Raw genomic sequence first — 25,707 nt, forward strand, 5'->3', positions numbered from 1 at the left:
CAATGCAAATCGAGCTAGACAACACCATGTCACAAGCAGGTATTTAAGCATATTTACAAAATCTCAAAAGATTTAGACGATTTTAATGGAAGTAAGGTGCTATTAGTTGTGTACTGGAGTTTACATCTCAGTTTTTAACTTGGTTATGCTTCATGTTTTTTCTACTTTATCTAATTTTGTTGGGCATCTCGCATTAAAGGAAGATGTTATTCTTTTCGAGGTTTGTGCCATACTCATAGTACAAAGTAAAAATACAGTTGTTCATGTTTCTAAGGGCATCAACTTCATTTAGCACGAGATGCCTTCCCTGCTCCATGACAATAGTTGCACACATTATTTTTACCTTCTGCTGATCGACCGACACAAAAAATTGTCTCTTGCATCGAACAACATTGCTACAATATTTATTTCATTGATTTCAGTGTGCTTCTAGCTACAATTTAGTCTCTCAATATCTTGAAAGTAGACTTAAATGTCTTGGTGTCATGGAATCAATGAAACATGAAGTTAGAAGCACACTGAGATCCAGTGGCTTGTGACCCCTTGACCCTTTAGAGGAAGCGCGCTAGAGTCGTTCGCAAGAAGAAGAGGATCGCCAAGAAGAAGTCTGAGGCTGCCGACTACCAAAAGCTTCTTGCCTAGAGGCTGAAGGAACAGAGAGACCGCGAGAGCTTGGCCAAAAGGAGGTCCAAGCTTTCTCTACCAAGGCTTTTGTTATCACGTCCGCTTAAGAATGTTCGATGCTTTGAGATGTTTTTAAGACCTATCTTGCTATAGCTTAAATACCTTATGTTACTCTGGTTGTGTTACAACTTGCAACTGCCCCTGTACTTGACAAATTTGTATTAGATGCTCATGCTACATAGAATAGGTTCCTAATTGTGACCAAATGACCATATACTAAATTATATATATGTTGCTAAGTTACAATACATACAAAATAAGTTTACCCCGACCAACTTGTAGAAAAACGTGTTATAGTGACTAAGCATATCTAAATTGCTCCTATGTTACTTTTATATTCATGCTTGTAATTCCATTTACTTCCATGTGAATATTGTGTATAGTAGCCATGACATGATGATAGATTGTAGGGGTCACTCATAAACATTACGTGACGTCAAAACGCACGGGCACTCTACTAATTAGTTATTATGTACATATTTTTTTCGCTCGGACTCATAAGCTAAACAAGTCAGCTCGAGCTCGTAAACGAGTCGAACTGATTCTGTAGCTCGTTAACTTAACGAGCCGAGTCGAGCTGACTCATTAGCTTAACGAGCTAGCTCGAACTCGGATGAACTGAGCCGAACTGGTTCATTATTCACCTCTACCTGTGGGCGTCGAAAAGGCGCCAAGCGTGGAAGAGAAGGAAACAGTTTCAAAATAGTTAACGGGCGGATTAGTTGGATCTTTTTTTTTTTTTTTGCAAAGCACCTCTCTTGTTCCTTCGTCCTCGTGTCTCGCTCCTCGCCCATTCCGCGCTCTAAACAATAGGCCTGCCATCGCTCGCGGAAGTCTCCATTCCTGCGCGCGAATCTCCCTCCCCTCCCAAGCGATCCCCATTGTCGAGGCCCGATTCGGATCACCTAGGTTTTCTCTTCGCGACCGGGCAGGCGGTGGCGAGGATGCGGCGCTAGGCTCGGCTCTGTGGTGATGAACATCGTGCGGGGAGTCGCCGACCTTCTCCGCAAGGCGCCGCCACCTCCCCCCGCACCGGACGCTGGTGCGGCGCCTACCGCCTCCTTCTCCGCCGGTGACTTCGACGACGCGCCCACCCCGCGCGTCGTCTTCAGGTATGGCATCGCATTGAAAGTCACATTAATCTATATGCTGATCTTGATTCTATAAACAAATATGTCATCAGATATTTTAGCCTTTTCTTTTTGGTGCTTGACTTGATTGCGTGTGAATGTTTCTCCCCATGATCTGTTGTCTGGTTCCAGTGGTAGTCTGGAGGAGGGAGCTCTGAATGCACTCTGGAAGAATTACGAGAATGCGCTTGATAAGGTACTTTTCTGAAAGCCTGGTAGTTTCATTCTAGTTCTGCTTACAGTTAAGATATTAAACTAGACACATATTGCCAATCTAAAAAATTTGCTAGATGTTTCAATATTTCGATGTAATTTAAGAGCCTAGTGGACTAGCCATACATTTTAGTGTCCATTTGACCGTTATCCATGGCATGGCTTAGTAATGTGTCATCCAAGCATACCTTAGGAGATGACAGGAACACAAATTGTTTGAACAAACAAACATCTTTAACAATCATAGGCTAAGTCTAATGATTTAAATAGTCTGTGTTAATGCCTGTTAAGCATTTTGGGCACCATGATTAGAGTTTGTTTGTGTGCAGCAAATATTAACCTTTGCGGAGCAATATATGTTTATCTGAAAGTTGAAGTTTGGTTCAACTTTAACCCAAAACTAGCCTTAACATGATGATGATTCATTTTTTCTTCTTCCAAAAATGTAAAAGTCAATGCTTTGAATGCAACAACTCGGTATTTTCTTAATGGTAATTAGCATCGATGTTTTTGCTTCATGATAACCTAACCTGCTGCAGTAGGGTTTATGCGTCTACTTTATACAGTTATATGCTGCATTACACCTTGTGCTCTTACAGGTCGAGAAGGAAAAATCTCTTCAAATTTTTGTCTTGCAATTTGTAGAGACATTCAGAGATTGGGATCCAAACCCAATTGAGCAATTGGTTGATCAAGAATTGGGAAACAATGAAACAGTTGTAGGATGCTCTTGCGGGCATCCTTCTGAGGTCATTCTTATTTTGATTCAGGAGATTTCTCTAATTACATCAACTTTTACTGAAAGTAAGCGGCTTTACTCTATAGTGACTATTTATTGTCGGATATTCCTCCAATATTATTTGTTTATAGTTTTGATGTTTGTTAGTTCTACTTTGCATGTGGTAAGTCTCCCCAACTTTTGTTCTATGTTCACGAAACAACTCTTTCTTGAGCATGGATACAATGCTCTTCTTGGACAAATTTGGCTTCTTAAAATCATTTTTTGTGTGGAATTTGCTTCCTACAAACCTGTTTTTGCTAGTGGACAATACATATTTGTGCCAATTTGCATATGGACACTGCAGGCGCTAAAAGTTTGGAGTAATATATACTGCTCATAGGGTTGTGACTTGTGAGAAGAATGATGAAATGACAAAATTACCCCTACTTAAATTTGGCCACCAGCATAAGGGCTATAATTACAAACATTTGAGTTGACACTATTTTATTTTAATGCTCATCAAACATGAATTTCGCATAATATTGCTGTGTCCAACATCCCCACAGAGAAGACAGAAGACCACAAAGCTTGAAGCCCTTAACCCGAATTTTCCATCTTTTTATGCCCTTCAGGGCTTCAGGCCTTAATATATAATATGCTGATCGCTGAGAAACAAAACATGGTTGAACTTTCAGTGGCATAAGAGTGATCATAGCTTTGCTTAGTTGAAGAGGTCAAATCAGATTGGAATCACCGCAATAGATGCGTGTTTGATGGACAGACTCCCAGTCTCCCCTCTATCCTTCGGCAGGCTGATGATGAGAGAAGACTTTGGGAATTAGCTGGGGCCAAGGGTCTCTCCTTCTTGGCAGCTTCTTTGACAAATGGCTGAACCCTACTGTTTCTATTTTAGTAGTTTTTTGAGTCTGGCATTCTTAGACTCTTTCACTTATGTGCGGTACTGGCCTCCGTAAGGAGTTAAATGTTGTAACCCTGGTCTACTATAGACCTTTTTCCTCTTCTTAATATATTTTAAGGCGCAGTTCCCCTGCGCTTTCGAAAAAAAAGAGGTCAAATCAGATTTACTTCTTTTTACCATATTCCTTTTAAAGTTTTAAGTAGTTGAATAAGGAGGACGTTGTTCCGAGAATATTGCTAAAATGCCGAACTTTTGTTCAATTTGTTGAATGCCTAACACGCTGTGTTGTTGCATTGTGGAATGCAGTTCATTAGAGATAACCTTTACCGATTTTAAAATAAGTTAGCTTTTATGCCTCTGAAAAGATCAAAAGATGCTTGAGCAAGTTGACCATTGATCAATGTGATTTAGTGCAAAAGGACATTATTAGAATTTATTTTCTAAATGAACAATATCTAGCATAATGCTCACTTTGTGAACGAGAAATAGATTATCGATGATTGTGTCATTATATGGATTTTGCTTTTGACAGCTATTCTTATAATTTAAGTCATATTTGTTCTTGTCATTGCATTATTAGGTGGCAACAGTCCTGTATCTCCTACAAATCATTATTCAGGGCAACAAAATAACCTGGGTTTAAGCTCACAAATATTGCAAGTTCTGGAGTGTTTGGAAATTCTGACTCGCTCCTTGCATAACTGTAGAGTATTCAGCTACTATGGTGGTGTACAGAAGATTACTTCTCTACTAAAAGGTAGGAGTCAGTCAGCTGCTGGTCACCCATTCTGAGAACTGTGTGGGCACTGGATTCTTGTCTTGTCCTTTTAACCATTCTTCTTTAATGGAATGACTCACAGCTCTCCTGCATATTCAAGTTAACAATTACGCATCTCGTATTTTTTAAGCAACAGTTCACATCATGTATTCGCCCTCACTTTGAACAGTTGATTAACCCTAAACCCTCTTATGTACGCCCTTAGAACTTCAAGTTGCTAATTTCTTAACTAATGAACATACTTGAGAGCAGTTTTCTGCCACCCTCTCAGAAGCTCAGGCTTCATGTTTCAAATCCACCATGTTTTGTTTTATTTGTTTCGTTGGGATTTGAGCTTCTCACAACCTCATTGTATATATACCTCTTTGCTGTTCAGTGAAATGTACATCATTACATATAGCTTATCATTTCTCTAACTAACATCCGCGAGTTTTTTTTAATGGATTATATCTCATTAGCTTCCTTTTTTGGCATATTCAGCTGCTGTTGCTCAGCTCAAAAACTTGAACTGTTTGCTGGCTGCAGAAGACCAATCTGCAGATGAAGCAGTGAAAAATTCTAGGGTGATGCTAAATATACTTGTATGCATAATCACCATAATTTCAAACTTCATGAAGTTGGACATAACTGTTGGAAGGATTCCCCATATTACCGATACCACAAAGCATACCCCATCATGCAACCATTTGGCTGCAGTCACGTCTAGCTCTCCTGATAGAACCATTTCTGATACACTTCGACATTGGCAGCAGAAAGCAACTGTTCTTGTGATGGAAGCCAGATGTGTCAACTGGTTAGTAGGTAAGTTATCTTCAGTTTTCTTTTGGATTTATGTACTGTGATTCTTGGTGTTTCTTTTAGATCATCATTGTGATAATCATTTCTTGGGTATATTGTGCTGATGCTATAGTACCTACTGGATTGTCATATAGGCCTGTTTACTGGAAAATGAAAAGATTCACTACGGGTGTAGTAAAACTAGGACCATTTCTTTGCCTCTTTTCAGTAAATTTCTAGTCTACATATTTTTTTTTAAGAAACCGCAGGAGAACTGCGCATCTTATATATTAGAGAGGAAAAGAAAAAACATTACAATAGAGGAGAAGTTGCAGAGCAACTCTCCCAAAAACCCTTATAAACCCTAAGGTGATTACAGATTGTTGCTGAAACTTGACCCGACCACGCCCAGGGCAGCAACTGAGCCCAAGCTCCCAAACTTCTTAGCTCCTGCCATTACCCAGCAAACGTACTCATCCGAGAAACACCAGAAAATCCTGGGTAATGAGGGAGACTCCCCATGGAAAACTGCTCTGTTTCTCTGAAGCCATAGACACCAAGCCCCCAGGATGATCAGAGAGAAAAATACTAATAAAGAGGTTGTGCAATTAATAGTGCCACTTATTGCCCATTATTTTTTACAGAAAATCATATGTGCTATCATTGAATATTTGAATTTATACCATATTTTTTTAATCATCTCTAATGATACTGCAGAACTATTACACACCGTTCAAAGGTTGAATTTGAAAGAGCAATGCATTGACCTCTCACTCCATTTTATTACTTTGTGCATTCTGCGATCGACTGTTTCTGGTACTCGTGCTCAGAATCATCTCAGAAGCATTGGTGGGCTGGAAATTCTATTGGATGGACTTGGACTTCCTTCTAGTAAATTTTCAGTTCCGAGGCAATCTTCTATCTCAAAAAATGAAAGGTGCATTTTTGCATTTGTACTTTATACCCAAATGTTACTAGTCTGATATTATTTATTATTTAATTTGAATTGGTACACAAAAATTATTTATGCATCATAGCTAAATTTGGATTTTGAATGTGACATTCCCATTTTGGAATTTCAGCTTAAAAAATTTAGGTTCTTTGCTTTTATTCACATAATTGATATCTCTTATGGTGCAGAATGGCTGAAAGTTTTGAGTCTTCTTAGAATCCTTTTCTTCTTAATATAATGATATTATGATACACAACTCTCCTGCGTGTTCAAGAAAAAAGAAAGTTTGAACGATACTCTTTTGATACTGCACATATAGTTTCTCTTTTATACATTGGTTTTACTGTTTAGGTTGGTGTTTATTTACTTATAGAGGAGTCCATCCCTCCCATTTGTTTTCGACTTTTGACATCTATGCAAACTAACTGTATGGTAGTACGTTAACTTTGTAATGCACATTTTATCTTTTTTCTTATAGAAAGCTCCACAGATATATAAGAATCACAATCCTTTAGGGCCTTATGGTTGTTTTCAACTTTATTTAGTGCGATAGGTTTTACCTCCTTATTTCCCGCGCAGCTTTTATGTTCTAACATTTCTGTACTCTTATAGGGATGAAATACTTCTGCTCCAGATACAGTATTTGCAAACTCTGAGTGAGGCAGTGTATCCTTTGTTTTGAATTACTTTTATGTGGATTAGCATATGAGTTCCAACTTTCAGAATATTAATAGACTCTGTTATATAGTTCAGGTAGATTCTTGGACATGTCATATGAGGCATTGATGTACTAACTAATTGTTGAGTCCTTGACTTCTATTTAGATTTGGCAACGTCAACAATTTGCAAATTTTATTTGAAAATGGACGGGTACACAAATTTGCAAACTGCATTTGTTGGCCTGCATTTATGATTCAGATGTTCCATTGGCAAAATGACAGTACCAAAGCTTCACTTACACTAGATTCTGTCTCTGGTCCAACTTATTCTCTTGATAGAACTGAATGGATTGACTACTCTATAAAATTGAGCAATGCCTTTTGTTCTTTTGTTCTTCCTTCGGAGGATATCGGATACTGTTCCGATGAAATAGCTGTCAGCCAAATTGTATTATCCATCCCACTGGCATACCTGGAGCAATCTGTGAGATGGATCATAAGGATTCTTATGACTGTCTTTCTATGTATCAGAGCGTGTACCAAGGAAACTGAGCTGCCACACCACATCAAGTGAGCCTTTTCTTAATGTATTCACGAATCTTCCTTTGAACCAGAATAATTAATTGTCACACTTCATATTAAGATGCTTTGTTTCACCACAAATAAGATATACATTTTGGAATTTGACACATTTTCCCATCATAACGTTTTCTGAACAGTCAGTCTTTCATCAATGGTAGGTCAACATATTAATTAGTTATATTTATTAGGTGGACTGGTGCAGTGGTGAGAGTTGTCTCACCAAGTCACCAGGCCATGGATTCAAAGCTTCCTCCGTATTTGCGAGGGAAAGCTTGCCTCGGCTTATTCTTTCCCTAGGCCCCATTTAAGTGAGAGCCTCTAGCATTGGGTCTATCCTTTTTGTATATTTATTAGATGGCTATTAATCTTCTGAACCCTGTAGTCAACGGCAACTGCTTTCTGTGCAATAGATTAGTATATTACCCGATAGCAGTTACTACTGTACAAAGTACAAACCAACTCCTGAATTCATTCTGCAGGATTTTTGCAAAGACCCTACAATATTATGTGATTCGTATGTTCAAAAGAGTTCTTATTTCAACACCAGCTCTACTCCCAGCTTTTCGAGAGGAAGGTGTATGGGACCTGTTATTCTCAGGGAATTTTTTCTACTTTGGTTCATCTATAGAAGACACTTGTTTTCATACTGTTACGGATATTCAAAATGGTAATGTTAGCAGTAACCGAATATCTATTCATTCTGAAAGCTTGTATCGTACCGATGTTAAAATTCTTCAAGTGGAAGCTATTTCCTTCTTGGAGTTTGCTGCAACACTCCATGAAAACACATATAACATGGTAAGACTTTTGTCTTTCATTTTTTTGTTTTTCTCTCGAACACGCAGGAGAACTGTGTCTAATAATGTAATTTTGTAGCCTCAGTGTCTAATCACTAGTATTTTGTTGTTTATTTCTCGAACACACCAGTATTTTGTTCTGAATTTCTTGTACTTTGTTTTTGTTTTCATTGTAGCCAGAATGCTCAGCACTGCTAGATGCACTTGAGCATTGCATTTCTGATCCTTTGCTAGTCAGCACTCTTCTCAAAAGCTTCCGTGTTATTCTACAACTCGCGACAGAACATACTCTAGCTTCATTTGAATCATTGGATGTAATTACAAGAGTCCTTAAGGCTGCTTGCCGTCAGGCACAAGAGCTACGGAACTTCAGCAATTTTCTTTGTTCTAATGTCAGCATCAGTCAAGATAGTTCTCAATTTAAAAATATTGAAGGCAGAACTGAGGACACTCTTATATGTACAGAGTTAGCTTTGAGCCTCTTTATGGAATATGTCACTATATCGATAGATGGAAGGATTCTCGTTTTACACAATGCTGATTGTATTGATTGTTTATTTGACTTGTTCCATGAACAGAACATTCGAGAACATGTGCTGGAGCAAGTTCTTGCCTTATTTAGGGTATATCTATGCTTGTCTTTTGTTCTAAAAAAGTTTATGTTTACCATATGCTAAAATATGGTTCCCTGTAACCAGTTGCCTTCATCGTCAGCAGAAGATCATACAGCAAAGTTGCAGTTATGTTCAAAGTATTTAGAGAACTTAGCACGGGCAAATGAAAAAGAAAAGGTCAACACAGAGTTATTAATTGATCTTCTGGTCAACATGAGAGAGATCATAATGATGGATCACATGGTAGGTTCCATCATGGTTTTGTATGTAGTAGTTAGAATTACAATTGTTTTGCCATACCAGTAATGCATAATTGTTGACAAATGTGCTTCTATACTTCACTTCCTAGTACTATCAAAATCTATTCCGCGACGAAGGGTGCTTTCTGCATATTATTTCATTATTGAATGGAAATTTCAATAAGGTGACTGATGAGCGGCTTGTCCTTAACGTCCTTCAGACCTTAACTTTATTACTTGAAGGGAATGATGCATCTAAGGTAATTGTATTGACACATGCTTCATGGAATAACTCTGTTTGGTGTGTAACAACAATCTTGGTTCGTTTTGTCTAGGGTGCCTTTAGATTACTAGTTGGTGCAGGTTATCAAACATTACAGAGCCTGATACTGGATTTCTACAAATGGTCGCCAAGTGGGAGACTCTTGGATGCATTGCTTAGCATGCTGGTTGATTGCAAGTTTAAGTTAGATGAGAAAACAACTATAAAGGCTAGTAGTTATTAATCTTTCGAAAACTTAATACAATATAAGTGTTTCTGGGTTCATTTAATTAGCTTGACTAATGTAATGCTTCCCCTATTATTATTTCAGAATGAAGATGCTGTTGTATTACTTCTAAATATTTTGCAGAAGGTCTTTTCTCTTACACACAGAGATGATAGTACCATTTCCTCTTATAATTCCCATTTATATGCTTTTTTCTTGACGTCAACCAATTTCTAATTGGCAGAGCAGCACGTCACTTCAGCACTATGGGCTTGTAATCTTACAGCAGTTGCTCAAACAATCCATTACAAATAGAACATCTTGTTTCAGAGCCGGCTTGCTAAGTTTTCTTCTTGATTGGTTTTCGGTAGAGGAAAGGGATGATACAGTTATTGCAATCACAGAGTTAATACAAATACTTGGTGCACACAGTATATGTGGCAAGGACATCAGGAAAATCTTTGCCCTTTTGCGCTGTGAGAAGATTGGTGCCAAACACAAGCACACATCTTTGCTTCTGACAAGTCTCAGTCACATGCTGAAGGAAAAGGGGCCAGAAGCTTTCTTTGAGTTCAGTGGCCATGATTCTGTGCGTGTTGTCCTATTTATTTAGCAATTTAAAATGTCATCTGTTGTGATTCATAGTTTATTTCCAAAGATTATGCGCATAAAACAAATTTGAGACTGAGTTCAATGGTACTTTTGTGACCGCCTCATTGGTACGTGGCCTGAACTAGGTTTAAACTAGAACAAACTAGGAGGAACTAGGTGTCATATTATTTAGAAGAAATTAGGTGTCCAAATTTGACTCTATGATGACTTGAACCTAGGTGGTTTGGGTATACATCTACAACAACTGAGCTAGGCCATCAAGATAAAAATCCTGAATTACCACTAAATTTAGTGTGAAGTGTTGAAATGTATATGTGGATTGACTACCTTCTCCCATCAGCTTAGGTTTTTGGATTGAATTGGTTAGTGCGTCCACTATAACATGAAGTACTTAATTATTCTGTAAAAATGTGCATTTATTCAACACTAATGGTTCTTTAAATTAAAGAACAAAAGTTGTGAGGGTGTTGTTAGAGCATGCCCCTGAGATTTAGAACTATCTTTATATGCTCTTCTTGTAAAGTATTACTTTTTTTTGTATCTCATACTTTCTTTTGATGGTCTTTGGAAGTTCCTAGGCAGTAGGTACAACAACACCTTTTTGTTTTATTCTTCACTAGCAAAGTGTTTGTGCGTTGCAACGTTTATTTCTTTGACTGAAAAAGGTGAACTCACTACTCAAATGATAGTCACTGTATCCTGCAACAATGTTTATTATTCTTGGATACACTTATTTTAAAACACGTTTTAGCAACTCTTAATATAAGAAATTCATTTATTGCTAAAGATCAGCAATACACATGCACACATATAGGCATATTACATTTAAGAATTTTATGGCGGCTCTCCATCTAGAGCAACCTTAACCACACTGCAGTATGGATGGCACTTCCATAGATCCTTCATAAACTTAGACCAATCCACCCACCTAATTCGTCTAACTGGTCAAAAGGAAACTGGAAACCTGAACATGTTGTACATTCAGATGTAGTGTTTGAATCAGTACATAACAAAAACAACTTTGTATATCGGGATGTAGTCAACTTGTTACTCCACTAAAATCCATGAGCAGTTCAGAATGTGAAAGTACTCATCTCACTTATCCTGCTACAATGAAGCATATATATAGTTTGTTCGAGAAAAAAACATATATAGTGTCTCATCAAGCTGTACTTTGACCGCTTCTTGTCTCATTACATAAATGGGTCAATGCTAAAAGGCAAAGGTGTCGGCAAGAGTAGTCGGAAGCTATTCAGACTTGCGGAGCGCAAGAGAGTACAGGTGCTTTTAAAAGCAACATAAGAAGAAAATTAGGCTTTTTAATGTTAGGATAGATTCTATTTCAGCATGAACCTTTTAAGGCTTTTGATATATATATTCTGCCACCTAGAGATTTAGTCTTGAATAAGAGTGCATGGAGAACAACTATCCACATGGCTGAACTTTGACTTGTGGTTTCTGTTGAATTTCAACTCTAGCCTACTCCAACTTGCTTGAGACTAAAAGCCTTTGCTGTTGTTGAAGAATTTGATCCACCCTTATATAGGTTTTTCTTGAACACAAGGTTTTAGTATATATAACTAGTATGCTGTGAAGAGGACAGGAAGAGGCAATAAAAAGAGACATGGAAGGATGGAATATACCCGAAGATTTAGCCTTGAATAAGAGCGAATGAAAATAGCTATCCACGTGTCTGAACTGATTTGTGAGTTTTGTTGGGTTTCAACTTTAGCCTACCTAAATTTGCTTGGGACTAAAAGGCCTTATTGATCTAATTTTTTTTCCACTTAATGTGCTCCTTTGATATTTTATATACTGAGGAGTTGAGATTTTGGAGTTCCGCTGGGGCTCGAGGTGTCTGATCTCCTTGCCCTTGTGCCAATTGGCATTTAAAGTTTGGTCAGGGTCGTTTTTTCTTTGTTTACGAGCCGCTTGAGTCTTATTTTATTCTAGTGCTAGGTGTCTGTGTGTGTGATCAGTATGGAGGCTCTAACCACCTTCTTTTCTTCTTAATATAATGATACATAACTCTCCTACATGTTCAAGAAAAAACTTCCCTAGTTCTGCTTTTATAATATTTGATTTGTTGACTGACTGACATTCTTTCTTTTTTCTTGACAGGGTATAGATATAAAATCACCCTTTCTATGGCCTTACAATAGAGGGATATCTTTTTCTTGCTGGTTAAGGGTTGAAAACTTCCCAGACAGTGGTATGATGGGCCTTTTCTCCTTTTTTAAAGAAGACGGGAAGGGGTGCTCAGCTGTTCTTAACAGAAGTGCTTTAGTATATGAGGTATTGTGATTTTCTTCCCTATTTTTCGAATCAAATCAAGTTATTTAGTTTAGAAATATTTATTGGATGTGTATTTACTTTGCAACAAATAGGTGTGCCATTAATTAACTAGTGTATGCTAGTATATAAACATTATTTACCTTTAATGGAGCCACTCTTTAATTAAACTAGTTTGAATCAGATGGGTTTTGACAGAAATTGATGATTTGGTCTTCACAACTCAGCTTCTTGTGTAATATATTTTGGGTGTAGATGCTGATACTTTTTTGCTAAACTTGGTTGAAGTTAGATGAGTTTGACTTAAGATAAAACTAAAATGACTTAACAATTTGAAACGGAGGGAGTAGATGAGACCTTGGCTGCATCTGATCATTGATCTTGGTTACATCAGTTGACCATATTCCACCATTTATTGGTTTCCAGCTTGCTTGACAAATAAATGGAAGTTGAGATAACAAAAGCTCAGTAGGAACATACTTGTTTTGTAAGTAAATTTAAGAAATGGGTTGAATCCAATGGAACCATTTTGTGGGAAAAAGGTGCATCTAGGCCATATGGATCCATTTGTAATGTTACATGATTTTGATGTCTTTGCAATATGCATTTGACTCATGATGTAGTAATGTTGATTCCCGTTTGAAGAAATTTCAGTTATTTTTTGTAGTTTCATATGATATTTATGGGTTAAGACTGATTGTTTATAGGTTTTCAAACAAATCTCTAGCTGAGCTTAGAGACATTTTTTCCTTTAATATGGACTTTTGAGTCTCTAGAGTATAAAGTACTTCATGTTTGTTTTTCCCATAGGAGTTGTCAGTACCTTACTCTACACAACTTGAATTTGTAACTTTCGCAGGGATAACAAACCCATGCTAAACTCTGGTCTTTCCCTGTTGGCAGTCTATCTATCAAAAACATCAGTGTGTTCTGTTACCACTCAAGCTCCCACCAAAGCAATGGAGATTCCTTTCTATTACTCATACAATTGGGAGGGCTTTCTCCGGAGGAAGCCAGTTGAGGTGTTATGTAGATGGGGAGCTAGTATCATCCGAGAAGTGTGGGTGAGCAAATTCATCTATATTTTCAATTTCAAACAATTTTAAATTTGTTTGAAAATATTGTGAGCTCCATTCTCCATTTTAGGTGTATATAGTGCATGAATTATAGTCTTATGGGCCTTTTTAGTTTTTTTATCGAACACGCAGGAGAACTGCGTATCATTGTATTAAGAAGAAAAGGGGAAAGACCCCAGAACTAACATTACAAAGAGAAGACACCCACACACACATGCACACAAGAAAAACCCCACCCAGCCAAGCCAGAGTGCCTGTCAGCTGGCAGACACCCCAACAATAATAACAACAGAGAAACTATCCTACACGGCTTTGATCATGGAGGAAGGAAACCCCCTTAGCTCCGGCCAATGACCACATAATTGCTTCCTCCCTGGCCAGCCGAACGACCACCACCAGACTTGGGGAGGAACCATCGAAGACCACACCATATCTATGCTTCCACAACATCCAAGCACCTAGAGCGACCAAAGAGTCAAAGCCCTTCTTAATCAGCCCATCAAGCCGAGCACTATTGGAACGCCACCAGAGATCAAAATCGTCAATATCTTGTCCTGGAATAAAGCCCTGCAGTCCAAAAGGCCTGAACAATTCGAACCAGAAAAGACGTGCAAATGAGCAACCCACCAGCAAGTGATTAATCGATTCGTCATGTTGGTCACAAAGTGGGAAAATAAGCGCTTGAGTCAAGCCTCTTTTAGCCAACCTATATGCTGTCCAACATTTGTTGTGAGCCACCAGCCATAGAAAGAACCGACATGTGCTAGGGGCCCAAGTCTTCCAAATTCGACTGCCTGCTTGAAAAACACCGAGCCACAAAACATAGGACTAGGCCAACCTAGGCAGTGTTTATATATACCGCCCGAGAGGTTCAATGCAATACATCCATGTATTATACATAATCCTTCTGCGATTGTAATGATGGCTCACTGTAGGCATTGATGGGCTGCTGCACTACACGTCATCATCGTTAACTCATCCTTGAATTTTCCAATAGCAATGCCGATGTTCGTAGTCAAGCCATCTTCTCGGTCACTACCTACCCATATGATGGCGCCACCCATGCTACCGACCCTTGTCAAGCTGGCTCTAGATTCAAGTCCATGACCATTGACCCTAAGGGACATTGCCACTAATGTTGCTGATAGATGACACATGAGCTCTTGTTGATACATTTGAGAAGCCCCATTTATCTTGGTTGTTTGGTCATCTCAGCGTCCTGCTACAGTTCATCGGCTAGAAGCTAGTGATTATGTTTACTCGTGTATCTCTGTTGATTCTTTTGGACCCGCGCCTCCTTCCACGTCTTTGATCATGTCCAATTTGACCTCGGCTATTTCGGTGACAAAAAGGGCAAGTTTGACCATTTGCTTGCTCTCATTATGACTGTCTGGTGATGTTAGAGTATATTTGGCCCGTTAGGATTGTAAATTCAATGTCGCCATATGTATCCCAGGAGATGTTTTGCCCCCCTAAGTTTCTATACTCTATGTACCACTCGAGGCTTTTGAACGCAAACCACTCTAGGCTTAGTGCAATACATCAATCCTTCCTGCTTACAGAGGACTAGGTGGCTTTATATATTAAGTAGAAAATATGCACCAACATTTTCCTTGACGAGTATTTAACCTTAGGTGTGTTGAAGTGTATAAGTGGATTGGCTACCTTCTCCCATCATCTTAAGCTTTTGGGTTGAACTGGTTAGGGCGTCCACTCTAACATGGTATCAAAGCCAGAGGTCTCGAGTTCGAATCCTGGCAGATGCTTTATTTGTGCTTCCACCCATTTATTTCCACGTTTGCGTCTTTCTCTCTAGCTGCACGTGAGTGGGGGGGAGGTGAAGTGTAAAAGTGGATTGGCTACCTTCTCCCATCAGCTTAAACTTTTGGGTTGAACTGGTTAGTGCGTCCACTCTAACAAGGTGGTCTAGGCATACATCCATGCTTTCAACAAAGTGAGGTATGCTCTGAAATAGCCTATATAATCCTAGCAAACCACTTCACAAAATATTATTTGACAAATTAATGTAACCAAAGTTTTTCAAGAAGATGAAAATCTATCTGTATTGATTGAATCTACAAGGTTATAGAGTACAATTATAGAAGATAACTAGAGCTAGGATAGGAGAGACTAGAATAAAGAGAGTGGCAGCTAGGAGAGGAACCCAAGTTACACCAAACACTGAAGGCAATAATACACAAAGGGATAGTTCCTAGGAGGTTGCGGACAAGCAGTAAAGACAGTTGTAGACAGTGTAGGATGCAACATGTTATGGAAGGAGGGGCTTACTTCTTTCTCTCCTTTCTTGTCGTAGAGGAAATTCTCCGGCCGGGTGGCGGAACGCACCCGCCCTAAATCCTAAGATGAGGAGGGGGCCTAAGCGTTTTGCCTGCTAGATGGAATCGGGAAGAACACAAGAACACACAAGGGTTTAGAGTGGTTCGGGCCGCCGGAGCGTAATACCCTACTCCACTGTGTGCTGTATTGAGCTTGAGAGCTTGTATGAACTTGTGAGTTTGAGTGAGTGTGGGTGAATCTGCCTTGTAACGTCGTGTGCCGTCCCTTTTATAGCTCAAGGGGGGCACATACAAGGGTGCTGAGCCCCGACATGTGGGCCCAGAGGCAAAATGGAGGGAATACACTACAGAAGTATCTCATGCCAGCAACGGCTGGGCAATCTTCCGGCGCCATAATGTCCGTAGTCCATATAGTATTGATGTGTCGTGGCTGCCTCCTCGGTAACGCGCGAGTCATGATGAGCATAGTGTACGCCGCAACACGGGCGTACTGCTTGCCAACGGAATGGACAGGCACGCCGCCTGCAAGATGGCCTGGTCGCCGTCCGTCAGCGGAGTGGACAAGGCACATTAAATGCTGAGGCGGCACATCGCCTGTCAGTGGAGTGGACATGGCTCATTAAATGCTGAGGCGACACATCACCTGCCAGTGGAATGGACAGGCGACGCGCCTTATCCGCAATAAATGCAGAGGCCGCGCGGCCCAGGGGCCTTACGTCAGGCTCCGCCCGCTGGCTTACATCACGGGCAGTAGGCCACGTGGCAGCATCGGGTCTCCGCCTGAGCGGGGAGCGGAAGTGTATGTGGTATGATCTCTACTCCTTAGGTTGTATGAGTGGTGGGGGGTACAGCGCAGGCTGGAAGAACGGGGGCGAGAGGACGCCGTGCTGTCGCACGGCTGGGCACAATGAGAGGCAAGGAAATAATCTCTTCTTTAGATTAATTTCTCGCTGACCATCCTGGTTACAGAGATAAGACTTATATAGTCCCTGATCGAAACAAACTCCCCTAACAACTCCTTATTTCTAGGACTTATCTAATCTGTAACAAACTCCCTATCCTAACAAACTCCCTCTAACAGCTCCTTACTTCTAGGACTTATCTAATCTGTTTGCAACAGAAATTGCTAATAACTCTCTATGCTTTATCTGCGCCGTCCCTTACAATGGGCCGGCCAGTCGGCCTTTTAGACCTCCGGCTGTACACATTGCCGGTCATAACATCTCTCCCTCCCTCGACGAACAGCTCGTCCTCGAGCTGAAATTGAGGGTATGAAGCTGTGAACTGCTGCAGGGGCTCCCATGTTGCATCTTCTGGCTTTGCTTCACTCCACTGCACTAGCACGTGCCATTGTCCTCTCTTCAATCGGGCTCTAATAATCTTCTCTGGAGATGGCAGCAGTCGACCGTTTTCCATCGGTGGCATGGCTGGAGGCAGTAAGGGGGGACTACCCCGAAATGGCTTGAGGAGTCCCACATGGAAGACGTCGTGAATGCGTGTCCCTTTTGGCAGCTCCAGTCTGTACGCCACAGTGCCCACCCTTTCAATCACACGGAATGGTCCTGCATATCGTGGTCCCAGCTTCCCTTTAGGGTGGTCGACTAGTGACTGGGCATTTCGATGTAGGAGACGGAGCCAAACCCAATCATCAATGCTGAACTCGAGCTCACGGTGTCGCCCATCATAAAACCTGCGTGCGTGTTCTTGAGCTTGTAGTAGCCTGTCTCTGACCTCCCCAAGGAACAGGTCACGTTCCTGAAGCATCTGGTCCACAATTTGAGTTTCAGCAGTCCTAGGTTGATATGGAACAAGTGGTGGAGGATCTCTTCCATAAACTACACGAAACGGAGTTGTTTTCAGTGCTGAATGGTATGATGTATTGTAGCAATACTCAGCCCAGGCTAGCCAGTCCACCCAAGCCCTAGGTCGATCCCCCGTGATGCATCTCAAATACATGGCAATGGTTTTGTTGACTACTTCAGACTGACCATCTGTTTGGGGATGAAATGCTGTACTCATCTTCAATTTCACCCCTGCAAGTTTGAAGAGATCTTTCCAAACGTTTCCTGTAAACACCGGATCCCGATCACTGACTATGGAACTTGGGAAACCGTGTAGTCTTACTATGCCCTCAAAGAAGGCTCGAGCTACTGTGGCTGCGGTGTATGGGTGATTCATGACAATGAAGTGTGCATATTTAGAGAACCGATCAACCACTGTCAATATTACCGATTTTCCATGGACCTTTGGCAGACCCTCAATGAAGTCCATTGCAATATCTGCCCATACTTGTCGTGGTACTTCTAAAGGCTGAAGCAGGCCTGCTGGTTGAAGAGCCTCAGTTTTATTCTTTTGGCAGATGACACAGGAGCACACCCAATCCTTTACTAGTGCCTTGTCTTTGTGCATGAAGAAGTCTGATCTGAGCCTATGTAGTGTCTTTTGTACTCCACCGTGTCCTGCAGAATGTGCGGCCTCTAGTATTGCTGGAATGAGTGTGGAGGAGGCTGGTACAAACACCCGGCTGCCATGCATTATTAGTCCCTCCTGTGTATGCCATGGATCCCCCAAGCTTCCTTCTTTGATTTGTGCACTGAGCTGCTGCCCTTCCTCGCTGTGTGCACATTCTTCTTCTAGATCTTTGTACAGTTGGAAAGTGGGTGCTGTCAGAGCATAAATTGATTCATTGGTTGTATCACGGCGCGATAATGCATCTGCCACTGTGTTAAGTCTTCCTGCCCTATATTCTACCTTGAAGTCAAATCCAAACAGTTTACTAATCCACTGATGTTGTGGTACTGTTGACAATCGTTGGTCCAGCATATATTTGAGGCTAAAATGGTCGGTACGCACCACAAACTGTCTACCCCATAACTACGGACGCCAATGGCGTACTGCTTGTACCAATCCAATGAGCTCTCTTTCATAGGCTGCTAGCTTTATATGGCGTGCTGCAAAGGGTCGGCTGAAGAAGGCTATAGGTCCCTGGTCTTGGTGTAGGACAGCACCAAATCCTGACCCTGACGCGTCGCAGTCCACTATGAAAGGGCACTCGAAATCTGGGAGCTGCAGTACTGGCGCTGAGGAGAGTGCCTGTTTAAGTGTTTGGAATGCTGAGTCTGCGTCGGTTGACCACTTGAAGCCTTCTTTCTTGAGGAGCTTTGTTAATGGAGCAGCGATTACTCCAAAATCCTTGATGAATTTCCGGTAATAGCCTGCTAGTCCCAAAAATCCTCGCAGACCCCGTGGTGATTTTGGGATTGGCCATGATGTCACTGCCTCAATCTTGCTACTGTCCATGGCCACCCCTTTGGCTGATATTATGTGTCCCAAATAAGCAACAGATGTAGCCCCGAAGTTACACTTGGACTCTTTGACAAAGAGCTTGTTGGTGTGTAGCGTTTCTAGGACTGCCTTGACATGTATTAGATGTTCTGTCCATGTTGCACTGTGTATGAGAATGTCATCAAAGAATACGAGGACAAAACGACGGAGAAACCCTCCCAATACTTCATTCATTAAAGCCTGAAATGTTGCTGGGGCATTTGAGAGGCCAAATGGCATAACCAAAAACTCAAAGTGCCCATGGTGCGTCCGGAAGGCAGTTTTGTGGACATCATCTGGGTGAACCCGAACCTGATGATAACCAGAACGGAGGTCCAACTTAGTGAAAAATTTTGCCCCTTGAAGCTCATCGAGTAGTTCATCGACCACTGGTATAGGGAATTTATCCTTGACTGTTTTCTCATTGAGTGCCCTGTAGTCAATGCAGAAACGCTATGAATTATCTGGTTTCTTTACTAGAAGGACAGGTGCTGAAAAAGCTGAGGTGCTATATCTGATAATGCCTTGCTCTAACATGGTCATGCACTGTGCCTCAAGCTCATCCTTTTGAAGCTGTGGGTACCTATATGGCCGAACTGCTACTGGTACTGTTCCTGGCAGAAGATGGATCCTGTGATCACACCTTCTAGCTGGGGGAAGGCCACTAGGTGTGGTAAACACTTCCTGGAACTGTTGTAGCAAGCGGTCCATCATAGGTTTTGAATCTTCACTTGCTGCATTGACTGTTCGAACTGCCGGGTGCATGTGAATGTCATCTCGTGAGGAGCCCATGCCTTTCCATAGAATCCGCTTGCCTCGTCTCCAGAAGGCAAGACACAAGTCTTCCAGATCCCAAAGGGTTGGCCCCAGGGTGCGCAAAAACTGGACTCCGAGGATAATATCGAAGGAGTCCAGTGGAATGGCATATGCGTCCATTAGGAAGTCCTCGAGGCCGATAGTCATGCTAATGCTGTTTGGGAACTTGCAGCAGGAGACCTTGTCACCGTTTGCCACCGTAGCATGGAGACCTTGGCTGGGATTGTACTCCAGTTTAAGAGTGCTTGCAGTGCCTAAGTTGATAAAGTTGTGAGTAGAACCCGTGTCCAGTAGTGCTGTGAGAGCATGTCCTCTGATAGATACCTCTAGCTGCATTGTGCCCTCAGATTGAATACCAGTCAAAGCATGCAGTGATATCACTGGTTCTGGTTCCTCAAGATCGGTCTCCATGGCTTCCCCCTCCTCAAAATCAGTGACCTCTAGATAGAACAGCCGAGGGCATCGGTGTCCTCTGACATACTGCTCGTCACAATTGTAACAGAGCCCCTGACGTCGACGCTCGGCCATCTCAGCCGGTGTCAGCTTCTTGAATGGTCGTTGCGGCGCTGTACTAACTGCTGTTGGAATTTGTGGCTGTAGTGCCGGGACAGGTACTGATGGGCGATGGGGCTGTCGCAGAGCCTTGCTGGGTGTTGCTGCTGGATGGATGTCCAGGGCCTGGGATCTCCTTTCATATGCTCGCGCTAAGCTCAGCGCTTGATTAAGGTCTCGTGGCGCCATAAGCTCCACATCGATCTTGATCCGATCCGGTAGTCCTGCAGTGAATAGTTGCACCTGCTGCTCCTGGGAGAGAGGTGCTGTTTGGGCTAGCAGATCCCAAAATCTTTCCTGATAATCATCCACTGTCGTGCGAAAGGGTAGTCGTGCCAGTTCACCCAATGGATTGCTGCGAAGTGGCGGTCCAAACCTTTGCTGGCAGAGCTGTTTGAAATGAGACCATGATAATGGCGGTGCATCACGCTGGAGCTGTCCATACCAGGTTCGGGCGACCCCTGTCATGTGATATGAGGCCAGCCAGACCTTCTCCTCTTCTATCGTGCGTTGGCCATCGAAAAACTGGTCACACCGGTTTAACCACTGGATGGGGTCCTCCTTGCCATCAAACGTGGCGAATTCCAGTCGGTGGAAACTGGGAACGCCGACCATGGATGGTGGGAATGGGTTGCTGGGCATGTGTTGTGGAATGTTTGGCATTTGTGGCAGAGGTGATGGCGAGTGCGGCAAGGGCAGTAGGTGGATTGGCAGGGGTGTGGTGGTGGTTGTGTATGCGGCGGCGGAGGTGTGGATGGGCTACGGGGGTAAGGATCCCTCAGGGACTAGTGTGGTTGGCGGCAGGCCGCCGTACCCTGGCATGCCGTAGGGGCAGCCAGATGGAGGTGTATCAGCTGAGGTTCCTGGATTTTTTTCCATGGCCGTGACGCGAGATGAGATGGAGGACATCTGGGAGTTGAACTCCCCCAGCTGGCGCTGCATGTCGGCGAGCATCGTGGTGATCGACTCCAACGATGGCGGCACCGTGGCGGAGGCCAAACTATCGCCGGTGTTGGACCCTGGCATTTCCGATACCAGATTGGTATGATCTCTACTCCTTAGGTTGTATGAGTGGTGGGGGGTACAGCGCAGGCTGGAAGAACGGGGGCGAGAGGACGCCGTGCTGTCGCACGGCTGGGCACAATGAGAGGCAAGGAAATAATCTCTTCTTTAGATTAATTTCTCGCTGACCATCCTGGTTACAGAGATAAGACTTATATAGTCCCTGATCGAAACAAACTCCCCTAACAACTCCTTATTTCTAGGACTTATCTAATCTGTAACAAACTCCCTATCCTAACAAACTCCCTCTAACAGCTCCTTACTTCTAGGACTTATCTAATCTGTTTGCAACAGAAATTGCTAATAACTCTCTATGCTTTATCTGCGCCGTCCCTTACAATGGGCCGGCCAGTCGGCCTTTTAGACCTCCGGCTGTACACATTGCCGGTCATAACAGTATGTGTCATGGTCCGGACACGTGTCGGCTCCGGACCCCGCCTGGCCTTGATTAAGGCCTGGGTATTCTTCGTCCCAGAATCCCGGGACCCTGCTGTGAGTGGCCCGGACCCCACACAGAGGGGTCCGGAACCCATCCTAGGTGTCTGGTTTGCGCCCGTGGAGGTCCCGGACCTCTCCCGGAGGTCCGGCCTGCATATACATGGGTCCGACACTCCCATGGGGGTCCGGACTTACTGTTGATACCTTGGAGTATATCCTCTGGCCACGTGGCGGCCCCGGAGCTGTCCACGTGGTGGGTTCGGGTGCTGTTTTACCACGCGACTAGAGATAGCCGCGTGGGCACCGCGTCTTCATACTGTAGTAAGGGGTACCCCTGTTTCAGGGTACCGACACTTCTCCTTTCTTCCCTCCTTTTCCTTCTTCCACAAAAATGAAGGAGGGGCTCAAGAGGGCTCCACTGCACGGAAGGAGCAGGAGGGCTCGAGCTCTACCCACCCCACCGATGGATCTACCGTTAGAGGCTGCTATTGAGCAGTAAAGACAATAGAGGTTGTCGTTGAGCAGAGTGGACTGCCCATCCAGGTACCAAAAAATGCTCGAGTTCTCTTTAATTTGGCTGTTCAAACAACAGTGTGGGATGGTAAAAATACTTTGTTCTTGGTTGATAGATGGATGGAGGGCAAGACAATCCAAGAGATGGCTGCTAACCTCTTTAAAAACCATTCCCAAGAGAATAATTAAGCACCGAACTCTGTCCCAGGCGCTGCTAAACATGGGATGGGTGGCTGACATTAAAGGCACCCTTACCATTCATGTTCTTAGTGAGTATCTTATGATGTGGGACTTGCTGGCACCTACAGCAAGGGGTCGCTGATCAACACCTCTGGAATCTCTCTGAGAATGGGTCCTACTCCACCAAATCGGCTTACGACGCTTTCTTTGTAGGAACAATCCATTTTGCTCCTTATAAGAGGGTATGGAGATCTTGGGCTCCTCCCAAATGCAAACTTATTATTTGGTTGGCGTTGCGAAAGGGCCTCTAGCCGAGTTGGTTAGGTGGGTCTGAGTAGCACTCCTTAGGTCCTGGGTTCGACTCCCCGTGGGAGCGAATTTCAGACTGTGGTTAAAAAATCCCCTCGTCTGTCCCACGCTAAAGCACGGGTCTAAGGCTCAGCCTCGGTCCGGTTGTTCTCACATGGGCTTCGATGCCGCTGTGTATGGGTGGGACAGGGGTTCGGGGGTTTTCTCGACCTGTGTGAGAAGGTCTTCTTCTTAATACAATACTCTCGGGGGTTGTCTTACCCCCCGCAGGTCGAGTATTTGGTTGGCGTTGAAAAATAAGGTGTGGACTGCAGAACGGCTTGCAAAGCGAGGCCTCCCACACCCTGCATCTTGCCCGCTCTGCGACCAAGAGGCGGAGAATATACAACACCTATTGTTCTCCTGCGTGTTTACCAAACAAGTGTGGTTTCTAATCCTGCAGGGCCTTGGACTTTCCTCTCTACCTCAACCTGAGGAAAGAAGCTTTATGGGTTGGTGGAGTAGCGTTGTTTGTTTGGCACCTAAGAATATAAAGGACTCAACAGTCTCTTTATCCTAGTGGCTTGGGAGGTTTGGAAGCACCAGAATGCCTGTGTGTTTGATAGAGCTATTCTAGAGGTCTTAATGGTTCTTCAAAATATTGCCAACGAAGACTCTTTGTGGTGTGCAGCGGGAGCAATGGACCTTCGGTTCCTGCTAGAGGGGGCACGACGTAGGCTGGAAATCCTGGCTAATCTGCTAGTGGCATGGTCTTGTTTTAACCGCAGGCTTGTGAGGCTGGAGGTGGAAGAAGAGACAAATTCCTTATTGCTATAACCGTGCAGCATAGCTGGGTATATATGGCCGTCGGCCACCTACAAATGGAGCAAGTCTCCTTGATTTTCTCTAGCCTGATTGATTGCTTCTTTCCTATTCTTATCCCTCTTTCCTAATCTCAGCCCCTGCTATCTGTGGCTGATTTGCAGCACCTGATTTTAGCCCTCTTTCCTAATCTCAGCCACTTGCCATTGGTGGCTGATTTGCAGCATGCGCTGCTGCCTGCTCTGCGGCCGCGCGCTCGGTTGCTCGCCGGACATCACGCGCGCGCCTGCGCCTAGTGAATGTATTACCGTACATGACATCTCTCCCGGCCTCGAAAACCAGCTCGTCCTCGAGCTGGAACTGTGGAAAGCTGGCCGTGAAGTCTTCAAGCTCCTCCCAAGTCGCTGCCGTCGCTGGTTCACCCTGCCACTGAACCAGGACCTGTTTAACGCCGCGAGCTAGGCGGCCAGCCAAGACCCGTGCAGGTGCAGACACGGCGGCGCCGTTGAGCGTGGCTGGCAGCGCCGGCGGTTCGGATGGTGGCGATCCCACAAACTTTCTGAGAACCCCCACGTGGAAGACGTCGTGGAGTCTGGCGCCGGCCGGAAGCTGTAGGCGGACTGCCACGTCGTTGATGACTTCCTTGACGCGGTAGGGCCCGACATAGCGCGGCTTGAGCTTGCCTGCTGCCGAGCGTGGCAGTGTCGCGGACGGCCGCTGCCGTAAGCGAAGAAGGGCCCAGTCGCCCACCTGGTAGATGACTCGCCGGTGGTGTTGATCGTAGGCGCGGCGCTGGGACTCTTGAGCCTGGTGGAGACGGTAGCGGACGTCGTCGAGGAAAGCAGCGCGCTCCTCCATCTCTTGCGCCACCGCGGGAATGCGTGCATCGCCCGGCTCATAGGATCGGATGGTTGGCGGGTCGCGGCCGTACACCACCCGGAATGGCGTGTCGCGGAGTGATGACTGGAAGGCAGTGTTGTAGGTGTACTCCGCCCACGGAAGCCACCGGAGCCACTGTCGAGGGCGGTCGCCGGTGAAGCAGCGAAGGTACATGGCGATGACGCGGTTGGCTGCCTCCGACTGGCCGTCTGTCTGGGGGTGGAAGGCGGAGGACATGAAGAGCTTGGTGCCCGTGAGCTCCATCAGCTCTGTCCAGAAGGCCGAAGTGAACACGGCGTCGCGGTCCGAGACGATGGACTGCGGAACGCCGTGCAGCCGCACCACTTCGGCGAAGAACGCCTGCGCCACCGATTCTGCCGTGTACGGGTGCGCCAGCGGGATGAAATGGCAGTACTTGCTGAAGCGGTCGACGACGGTGAGGATGACCGTCTTGCCTTGGGCGCTGGGCAGCGCCTCGATGAAATCGATGCCGATGTCGGCCCACACCGCCGAGGGGATCGGCAAGGGCTGTAGAAGACCGGCCGGCCGCAAGTGATCAGACTTGTATTTTTGGCACGTGCCGCATGCCTTGACGAAATCCTGCACAACACGGCGCATGTTTGGAAAATGGAAGTCGCGCTTCAGCCGATGTAGGGTGCGTAGGACGCCTTCGTGGCCATCGTCGTGTATGGCAGCCACTATTTCCTGCAGGAGAGGGGACGATGCCGGGATGTAGAGGCGCCCATGCATGGCGACCATCCCGCCCATGATGGACCACGGCGCCGTACGTGTGCCCGCGCGAATTTCCTCGCAGATGGCGACGAGGGCCGGGTCCGTAGCTTGGGCTTGGCGTAGCCGCGTGATGAAGTCGAAGCGGGGTGCGGATATAGCCATCAGCGCGCCCTCCTCGGTGTCTTTTCGGGACAGGGCGTCGGCGACGGTGTTCGTGGCACCCGAGCGGTACTCCACCTCGAAGTCGAAGCCCAGGAGCTTTCCCACCCAA

General features: G+C 44.2%; 1 protein-coding gene across 5 annotated transcripts in view; it reads left to right on the forward strand.

The window, feature by feature from the left end:
* The first annotated feature begins 1,386 nt into the window (after window positions 1-1,386).
* Window positions 1,387-25,707, forward strand: part of LOC103629638 (BEACH domain-containing protein B) — a 93,810-nt gene continuing 69,489 nt past the window's right edge. For 3 of the 5 annotated variants that reach the window (XM_020539319.2, XM_020539321.3, XM_020539320.2), the window contains exons 1-17: window positions 1,387-1,796; window positions 1,947-2,010; window positions 2,627-2,831; window positions 4,248-4,424; window positions 4,926-5,246; window positions 5,940-6,159; window positions 6,787-6,840; window positions 6,999-7,403; window positions 7,895-8,213; window positions 8,389-8,835; window positions 8,911-9,069; window positions 9,176-9,325; window positions 9,401-9,556; window positions 9,659-9,700; window positions 9,798-10,142; window positions 12,287-12,460; window positions 13,361-13,521. In XM_020539319.2, the coding sequence (XP_020394908.1) occupies window positions 1,657-1,796; window positions 1,947-2,010; window positions 2,627-2,831; window positions 4,248-4,424; window positions 4,926-5,246; window positions 5,940-6,159; window positions 6,787-6,840; window positions 6,999-7,403; window positions 7,895-8,213; window positions 8,389-8,835; window positions 8,911-9,069; window positions 9,176-9,325; window positions 9,401-9,556; window positions 9,659-9,700; window positions 9,798-10,142; window positions 12,287-12,460; window positions 13,361-13,521 (3,539 nt within the window). In that variant the 5' untranslated portion in view covers window positions 1,387-1,656. The remainder of the gene's footprint in view (window positions 1,797-1,946; window positions 2,011-2,626; window positions 2,832-4,247; window positions 4,425-4,925; window positions 5,247-5,939; window positions 6,160-6,786; window positions 6,841-6,998; window positions 7,404-7,894; window positions 8,214-8,388; window positions 8,836-8,910; window positions 9,070-9,175; window positions 9,326-9,400; window positions 9,557-9,658; window positions 9,701-9,797; window positions 10,143-12,286; window positions 12,461-13,360; window positions 13,522-25,707) is intronic. The other 2 variants (XM_035960023.1, XM_035960024.1) reach the window with 2 other exon arrangements.

Source organism: Zea mays, chromosome 6 (assembly GCF_902167145.1).
Source record: "Zea mays cultivar B73 chromosome 6, Zm-B73-REFERENCE-NAM-5.0, whole genome shotgun sequence".
In the NCBI taxonomy this organism is placed as follows: Eukaryota; Viridiplantae; Streptophyta; class Magnoliopsida; order Poales; family Poaceae; genus Zea; species Zea mays.